Below are 9,804 nucleotides of genomic sequence, written 5' to 3'. Positions count from 1 at the left end.
CCCATCATTGGAACATCGATCAAGTGAGAATCCGACAAAACAATTTTTAAGTAACAGCTGTTTGTATGGGTTTTCTTTTTCTCACATCTATAAAATAAATCTACTACTTCGAAGGAAAACCCTCCGTTCAAAGAAATATGATATGATACCACAAATCTACAGCCTCTGGATTTTCAATTAATTTTTTGTATGGTAATTCTACCTCATTTTATCTATGATTCACTTAATCACTAGATCCTTATCTTATCCCCATCCCATTTAGACCAATTGAAAAGTCTTTGACAGAAATAAGAATATAACAAAATAAACTCCTAATTCTGTTAAAGAAGAATGCTGACCATTTTCCTTCCTACACAGCTCCAAAATTTATTCAAGTGAGCGCTACTAAAAGTGGGATAGTTTAGAAACATTATATTATCAAAACAACACAACTGTACATCGGTTACATTGGCAACCATACAACATAAGTAATAAGTATCGTGGTACCGCATTCATTCACTCATGCAACGAAAATCAATTTTCTATGAACTTTAAAAGATCGCATTTTAGCACAAATTATCAAGCATTGAAGTACTTTATGAACCAATAAGTAATACAAAAACAGAGTTCTACAATTCAAATGAAATTGCATGGGCTCAAGACTGTTGTTGCACTGTATGTACATAATCATTTATTGTTGGTGCCTACCTGTGTTAAGTATTTCGTAATCAATTTTCGTTTAAACTTTAGGTCTGCTATTTTGATACGAGAAAAAAAAGAGCCACTTATGGATTTAAGAAGCTAAGAAATGTATTATTTTCTTGAAAATGATTAGGATTTATTTGCATATTTGCCTTGTTGAATTATTGACAAATCATGATCAGCCACAATGATTAACAGTCACGATTCCGTACGTAAATTTTATTCATTTCGAAATAAAATTCCATGTAAAAGGATATTTATATATGTAAAAATGGCACGGCTTGTCGGCACGGCAGTTTGAAAAGAAAAGAAATAATTAATTTGAATTATTTTTTTCAAAGAAAACCTACAAAATGTAAAGCAAGCTTTCAAATCTGATAGAACGAGACCCTGTGTGTATATTTGTCCCTCACTAGGCCACAGTTTGACACCTATTATATATTATAAGACTGGACATGAAAAACTTCTACTTCCATTTTCGAGCGCTAGGAGAATCATAACGAAGTTAGTTCTAGCATTTATCTAGGTCATCACTAAGTCTGTGCTCGTTACTACCCTCCTAGTGTTCTAAAAAACAGAAACGATTTTCTTGTCAGTTTGTCATTTAATGTGATAATATATGTCATAGGCCTCGAACTGATGCCTCATAAGAGACTCATATATATGCATACAATCTCTCGGCCTACAAATCTTTGGCTGTGATATAATATTCTTTTGAAACATTTTGTGCCGCTCGGATACAGAATTGTCTATTAACGACTAATTACGCGTATCTATCAAGCACAATACTCTCAACAACGAGTAAAATTCTGTTCATGGATAATGTCATTATGAGAAGTCGATGTTCTTTTATTCCATATAACTTCTACAGACAGATTCCAACATTCTGTTGAATATTATTTGTATTGAAATCCGCGTGTGTAGAATATAAGCTATCTTTCAAAAAGACAAAAAAATGTTGGAATACAATACAAGAATAATATGCCGGTGGTGTTGTATAACCTACAGTGACAACAAAATAATATAATTTTATTTAATTTTTCATTTTATTTTGAGCAAACAACACAAAAATGGTATTACGTTACTTATATCGTACATATAGCAAACTTTCGGTTCAATTTTGAATGAGTTAATGTAATAAAACCGTAACTATTACCATCTCTGTGAAATGATATCAAGTTTAAAATATGTTGAGATTCCGGACAATAATTCTATAATAACCATAAGAGACAAACATATGGTAAAATAGAAGCCGAGAAATTTCATTATTCACATTTTAATGACTGCAGGAACAAGAAATTACTTTTTTTTTTCTTTCTTCATATCAACAGCGACATAACACGACAATTTTTATAGTGATTATTACAAAGTCTTATAACATAGGAAAAATGGCAAGTGTTTTGTTTTATATCCTGCAGAAGTAAAATGTTGTTAAACATAATCGCATCTATTTGGTACAGACACATAACTGAAACCTGTTACACCTTTTTCTTTTTGTTATTATTCAAACGGAAAATATATCGAACATTTCCTGCATTGCTTTTCAGTACACACACATTTTTTTCTCCTCAGCGCGTTAAAATATTGGCTACACAGAGAATAAACCGACAAAGTCAGAATTGAAATTTATTAATATAATGCCGTGCATATAATATCCAATATTCAAAATTGCTTCAGGTACAATCGATAAAATCAATGAATTCGAATTCAATTCTATTAGGTATGCAAGAGGATATTCTTTTATGGGATGTAATATGCATTATATAAAAGAACTTATGCAAGCTTTGGGGTATTTCCTATTGCTATTCCTGACATAGTTATATTTGAGCTTACCAGTTCGATGGAAAACACAGAAAATTGAATATTTTCACACCTGTAGCCTAGATATATACGGGAGTGTTATCAGTTTTTATGGTATAGGGGATGGGAGAATGTAGAGAATGTTGTTGGTTTATTTTGTAGGAAAAAAGTGGAAAATACGTAAAGCTATTGGTTTTATAAACTCGATAAGAATTTTGCTTTTTGCATTCAGTTCCGTGAATACATAGCATTGATAGCGTACGTGATCTATAGGACTGTGAATTGGAGCTTTCGTGTACTAAATTAATGATAAAAGAATTGTAGTACAATACGTATGTACATATTACATGCCTGCTAATAAATCTACGTTCTGACCATTCTTGCGATACAATTTAACTGATAAAAAATGTAGAGACATTTTTTTCCCGGCGAGTACAGCGTTGCTTAGAAATTATTGCAGGAACGAGTAGGAAGAAAATTTTAATTTTTAAGCTATTGCTTATTGTACAGTTCATCTCACATCAGGAGCTATTCCTATTAAACTTTTGTCGGAAAATATCGCTTCCTAGGTGTGATGGTGCGGAGGAATGTAGAGATGTTTTCAAACCAACGATGTGCATCTGTAGTATCTCTATCAGGGCCGAGGGGTGGATAAACGTAAATTTTGTTCGAACCTTGTTTTTTTTAAACAAATGTTTTCATGTTTTTTTCTGTTTTTAAACAAAAATTAAACAAAAAAACATTCACTTTCTTTGGTTTTATTTCGGGTTTTTTGTTTATTTTTTAGTTTTACTGTTTTCTTAATTTTTTTTTTTGGTTTTAAACCAAAAAAATGATGGCTCTTGGTTGTTTTTTTTTGGTTTTTTGTGTTGTTTTTCTATTTTTTTTCTTCTTCTTTTGATTAGTTTTCTAGTTTTTTGACCGTTTTTTGTTGTTTAAAGCCGGAGCGTTATAATTTGATCGATTCTACTCATTTAATTCATTTTTAAATAATTGTAGTTTTCGAAGAAATCATTTCGAAAACATTACAGTATAAAAGCTTAGAAGCGTGCATTTGAACGGATTACCCGCAGGTATACCGCGAGTAAACAGCTCTAATGCGCATGTGTAAGCTTTTATACTGTAATGTTTTCGAAATGATTTCTTCGAAAACTACAATTATTTAAAAATGAATTAAATGAGTAGAATCGATCAAATTATAATGCTTTGACTTTATTTTAGTTTTTTCTGTTTTTTTGTTTTTTATTGTTTTTTCTGTATATTTTTGTTTTTAAAAGTTTTTGTTTTTGTTTTCGATGGCTTCGAACCTTGTTTTTTTAGTTTATCCACCCCTCGATCAGGGCCTATTTTCAATAACGCAATTTCTAAAAAAACTAATAAAACAAAATTCAATCATAACTATATCGGAAACAGCTCCCAATATGTTCCAGACAAAGACGACAAATAAGCAGTGGATGGTCTTATATAGTGAAATGTTTGTTAAAATAAATGAAGTAAAAGATTTGGTACAAAATGGCGGCGGAGCTTTAAACAAAAAAGCGGCAGATTTAATCAAGGCTGTATACTTTGAATAGGTCACGCAGATTAGATACGCGGGAACACACCACTGATGATTTTACATGTAAAAAAATTCACCACATCATGAAGACGACGAGAATCATCAGAGTAGGTGAATTTTTGTATGAAATCGGCCATTTTATCATCAACTGTGGTGTGTAACCCGCGTATCTGTATCTGCGTGACTTCCCCAAAGTATACAGCCTTGGATTTGATGGCATCACGATACTTTTCCTGAAAGATTGTCGCTTCAAATAAACAAAAGTCAAAGTCTAATGTTTATGGTAAAGAAGCATAATCTACTACTTAACGAAAGTAAACTATATGGATCCAATTCATCATCAGCCTTAAAACATTTGTTTTTCTCGAAATATTCTTGCAATTTCAATGGCAAGACATTTTTATGATTACTGGTCAATTAGAAAAAATTACGAAATACGAATCAACATAACTCTTATTATAATTATACATGAGAGATTTGCGGATTTTTTTTTCACTACAAATACTGACGACAAATGAATTAAATTATTTTTATTGATGTTGCATGCGTTCGTTTACACCACTTGAAATCACCGACTATGTTGTTAACGAACGTAATTAGTGATTTAATTAAAATTTATTTTTCATATGAAAACATGGTACTTTAAATAAAATTTATTGTCTTGAAATCATAAATGTTCTAGATTTTGATTTGAAATCGCATTTTTATTGAAGCAATTTTGTTTCCCAACGATGCATAATTGGATAATGTAGTTCGGTGGAGAATTATCATTAGGAGAGATTATCACAAAAATTTTGAGTTTGCAACAATATAAGATTTTCAGTCTTTTATGGTAGATTTTATTAGGACAAGTAATTTTAGAGCATTTTAGACCTGTATAATATAGACCTAGAGTTTGAATAATTCATACTTCAGCACTAAAAATCATAGCTGCAGCAATAGCAAACGTTTCAACGCTGATTCAACTCTTATTAAAAAAACAAGGCATCAGAACAGTCGGAGCGTTTGCTGCGACTTAGCCCCGTACGACCCGTAATCCTATTTCGTCCGTAACCATAATACGCCCGGAATCCTAATACGTCTACAACCCTCTAATGCGTCTGTTACCAAAATGCAAGTCAAGTTGGGCATGGTCGAATTTACTGAAAGTGTTCATTTTTAAAATTGCGCATAGCGCAATTACGAAAGCCCGTACGAAGTACCTTTCAAATAAAACCAACAATTTACGACATTATTTTAGAAACCCAAAATTTTTTGCCAACTTTACATTGGGTATTCAATTATCTCTCAAATGAAACAAAAACTAGCAAAATCGGATGAGATTTACTCGATTTATGTGCAAAAAACACTTAGGGCCGAGTAGCGGCCTTAGTTCAAGGGCCCAAATTTGAAACTTTTTTTGCCAACTTTCCATTGGCTATTCAATTACCTCTCAAATGAAACAAAAACTAGCAAAATCGGATGAGATTTACTCGATTTATGTGCAAAAAACACTTAGGGCCGAGTAGCGGCCTTAGTCCAAGGGCCCAAATTTGAAACTTTTTTCGCCACGTTATTTTCGGTATTCAATTACCTTCCATAAAAAACTAAATCTAGCAAAATCGGATGAGATTTACTCGATTTATGTGCAAAAAACACTTAGGGCCGAGTAGCGGCCTTAGTCCAAGGGCCCAAATTTAAAACTTTTTTCGCCACGTTATTTTCGGTATTCAATTACCTTCCATAAAAAACTAAATCTAGCAAAATCGGATGAGATTTACTCTATTTATGTGCAAAAAACACTTAGGGCCGAGTAAAGACCTTTAAGCCCTCCCAACAAGCCCGCGTTGCATCTTACCCAAAAACAATGTTCAGCAACTTTGTTCTACTTGTCAATACCTTTCATTTGATATATCACAAGCAGCTTTTGCGTGCGTATTTCGGTAGATATCGTCGAAAGACTGAAAAACACCTATAGGGCCCTAGCTCTGGAAGGGCCGACCCTACCATGCCCATTTTTGAACTTGACCTTACTTTTGTCGATACCAATCGGGGAAAAAAAGAATTTTGAGAAAAGGTTGTGATCTACTCAAGCTAGAGGGGTCACAGACGGACGGACGGACATTTTTTTTATTGCGGATTCGTCATCTATGAACATAACCAAATGCTTTGCCCTTACTGTCTGCTTCCAATTCGACGTGTTACAAACGGCATATTAATCTTATAAACCCCCAGTACTTCGTACGGGGCTAAAAACAGCGGAGTATGGTATCGAAATCATCTAAGCTTCAGCATGTCCGTTATAAATAAAAATGTTTGTCAAACCATCAAAACGATTGAAGTATTAGATTTTGAAGCAGTCTGTTAATTCCGAAAAGAGGTGTCAGATTCCTTTTTAAATGCTGGTATTGCCTACATATCTCAGAGATTATACTTTTCGAGTGTTGTACAATTAAAAAATATCCACAGCATGCTTATAATATCTATGATACTTAAGTTGTAACAAAAAATTGTAAAAAAAAAGTTCTCTTCACACATACCACTCACAGAATAGAATCATTCCATAGCTCAAAGTAGAGTAATGCTACCAATTAAACCTTTGAAATAATCTCTCATCCAAATTATTATTTTTTTGTAAAAAAAACCTTGCATATTGCAAATTCGCACCATCAACCATTCAACATCTACTCATAAAATATCGTAACCGACGAAACCAAACATAATAACACAACCATCTACCTTCCATTGATATTAAAAGTATACTCATGAGTTTGTGAATACAATCATGCTTGGGTATATATATAAAATGAAAGTGAACTTCATTGGTAAGTTAGTATAAAAGCAGCAAGTTACCATATCTCAGCATCCAGTTTCAGTTCTGGGATCATCCAGTCACATATATTTTAAGTGATTTACAATGAAAACAATTGTGAGTTTAACAAGAAAAAAATGTTTTGTTTATTTAGTTTTACTTTTCGCAAAAGTTAGATAGATTCTAATGTGGACTTTTTGCTTTAATTTTTTTTTTAAAGAATTTTTATTTAAAATTTATTCAGTCAACTGAAGCAGATTATGTGATTCAGGCAATATAAAGGATTTTCGGTCAAGAGGATATCGGATATGGAAGCACATTAACACTGTGCTTATGTTCTACTATAGAGATGAAAAATTAATTAAAAGAAAATAGAGTGTGCAGCAAAAATTTTAAATGGAATTTCATTGTTTAACGAGGTTGATGAAAAGAAAAAATTGAAAAATTGCACACCGACAACACTGCTACACTTTCGTGATAATGTGATTCAACAAAAAGTGAAATTAGTTCATTCAGAGCTGCATTTATTGTCGGCTTATTAATTTTTATCAAATACAAATCGCTACTTCGACTTTCCGATTTCCTTTTTTGATGGACAATTTGTGCACGCACGCTTAAAGAAAAATTAATTCGAAAAATGTTTATAAATTTCCCAAAACTCGTTTACCAGTTTTCTTGCATAACAATAAACGAATCATTTATCAATTCAATTAAATCATTATAATTATGCACCATTGACTATACATATTATGCAAATTTTCATTCAATCGATGTATATGGTTCAAATGCTCTTTATGCATTTAACATAATGAATATTATATTTTCCATTTTCTAGTTGTGCATATCTGTGCTTCTGTTCGTATCGGCAACAGCCGAATCAGGCAAGAAGTCATCGTCCGACAGCAAAGCTATTCCATTGGAAAAAAAATTGGACAAGCGTGGCTTACTCGATTTAGGATACGGATATGGTATTAATGGATTAGATGTTGGCTACTTGGGCGGTGGACATTTAGGTGGCGCTTACATTGATGACCATCATGCCCATGACTATCACGGATATAATGGATTACACGGATACGGTCACGGATTCTACCTGGGTGGACATACCGATGTGACGAAAGTGCACACATTAATAAAGGGTGTTCCAGTGCCATATACTGTAGAAAAGCATATTCCACATATTGTTGAGAAGCATGTCCCATATAAAGTTGCCGTACCCGTGCCACAGCCCTATGAAGTGGTGAAACATGTCCCTGTCCACGTAAAAGAATACGTTAAAGTGCCAGTTCATGTTCCACAACCGTACCCAGTTGAGAAGAAAGTTCCATATCCCGTCCATGTTCCAGTAGATCGTCCAGTACCAGTTAAGGTTTACGTGCCACAGGTAGGATAGATTTTATATAATTTTTGAGATTTTCCGGAAATTAAAAGTCTATGTTCTAGCCGTACCCTGTTGAAAAGCACGTTCCATATCCAGTTAAAGTACATGTCCCAGGTGAGTCACACAATTTCAATGACCAGAATATTTTTTGTTTTTTGGTCAGCTTCTTAAAATCTTTTTAAAAATCAAATTTTCGGAGATTCCTCTTTGGAGTCTCGAAAACTACTCCTGCCATATAACTGGCCTGTGTTCGAAATGTTAAAGCAATAATAAACTCTTTTCACAGCACCCTATCCAGTCGAGAAAAGAGTACCATACCCAGTTCATGTTCCAGGTAATTTATTCGAGTTGTCTGAACGCCAGACTTAAGTTTTAACTCTCTTCATATCTATTTTTCAGTACATGTTCCTCAACCATACCCCGTTGTGAAGAAAGTCCCAGTAGTTCAACATGTGCCAGTCGATCGTCCATACGCAGTACCTGTTGATCGTCCATATCCAGTACATGTCGAAAAGTAATTTCGAAACATTTTCTTTTTTGAATCGATGATTGATTTTTCGGTTCTTTTCCTCAAAGGCCTTATCCAGTAGTCGTTGAAAAGCCAGTGCATTATCCAGTGCATGTGGATCGGCCATATCCCGTTCATGTACCCGTGGAAAAACCATATCCCGTCAAAGTAGCAGTACCAGTTAAGGTGAGTCATTTATATTTTTTCAAATAATTGATTTTTCGACTCTTAAAACTCTTAAAACCCCGCCTCACAAGATTTGATCTCCTTAAAGAATGATGAGATTTTCACTACAAGAAAAAAAACTTTTTGTTTCTTCATCTCAGGTACCCGTTCATGTGGAAAAGCATGTACCATACGTTGTTGATAGACCTGTGCCAGTTCCAGTAAAGGTCCCTGTACAAGTACCTGTTGCGGTCGACCATCATCATGATCATCACGATCATTACGGACACTACTACGGTGGTCATGGGAGTTACACCAGTTTCAGTGGACTAGGTCACGAATATAGTTACCATCATTAAACAATAGTAGAATAAATAGAAACAACAAAACTACAAATATGACCAAAAAGTTACATCATACGCGATTTTAGACTTATACTCAGAAATTTCCAATTACAAAAATGCTGAACATCAGGCAATTTTAGTTGGTAATTATACACATCTTCCATTTAATCGACATATTACATTTTGTTTTTAAAATGCAAGACCAATTCATCGAAACCATCGGGTATTTATACCTTCGTTGTTACCATCAAATCAATATCTATATATATCTAAGGTATGATGACAAATTGTATGTTATTTCCACCGTAAAACCACAAATTAAATGGCTTGTTAAGAATTATGTCATTATCCACACACACATTACACACATTGAAGAAATAAAAGATTTTCATTGATGAAGCAAAAAAAAAGAAGAAGACAAGAGCTAACATTGCAATCAATTCAGTTTTATAGAAATGGGAGGAGAAGGAGAGATATTAAATATTAAATGAAATTACTATAATGAACGTAAACATCGCCAAGTGATTTGTAATGTGATGCCGAAATTATCAAATCAACATCACAATGAAAATGAAG

At 33.4% G+C, this 9,804-nt stretch overlaps 1 protein-coding gene across 1 annotated transcript; it reads left to right on the top strand.

The window, feature by feature from the left end:
- Nucleotides 1-6,841: 6,841 nt before the first annotated feature.
- Nucleotides 6,842-9,570, top strand: LOC119076257 (skin secretory protein xP2-like). The gene is made up of 7 exons (XM_037182925.1): nt 6,842-6,947; nt 7,666-8,214; nt 8,274-8,325; nt 8,498-8,545; nt 8,611-8,725; nt 8,788-8,905; nt 9,046-9,570. Exons 1-7 carry the CDS (start codon nt 6,936-6,938, stop codon nt 9,241-9,243), a joined length of 1,092 nt encoding a protein of 363 aa, XP_037038820.1. The 5' UTR covers nt 6,842-6,935; the 3' UTR covers nt 9,244-9,570.
- The last annotated feature ends 234 nt before the right edge of the window (nt 9,571-9,804 follow it).

The sequence above is a fragment of the Bradysia coprophila genome, unplaced genomic scaffold (genome assembly GCF_014529535.1).
Source record: "Bradysia coprophila strain Holo2 unplaced genomic scaffold, BU_Bcop_v1 contig_232, whole genome shotgun sequence".
Classification (NCBI taxonomy): domain Eukaryota; kingdom Metazoa; phylum Arthropoda; class Insecta; order Diptera; family Sciaridae; genus Bradysia; species Bradysia coprophila.
The sequence above is the reverse complement of the archived record's forward strand: the minus strand, read 5'-3'. Positions and strand labels throughout refer to the sequence as shown.

Bases quoted from the DNA above. Each gene is read 5' to 3' on its own strand.
- LOC119076257 (XM_037182925.1), top strand. The intron at 8,726-8,787 runs GTAATTTCGAAA...TTTTCCTCAAAG, and splicing joins TATCCAGTACATGTCGAAAA to GCCTTATCCAGTAGTCGTTG. The intron at 8,906-9,045 runs GTGAGTCATTTA...TCTTCATCTCAG, and splicing joins AAGTAGCAGTACCAGTTAAG to GTACCCGTTCATGTGGAAAA.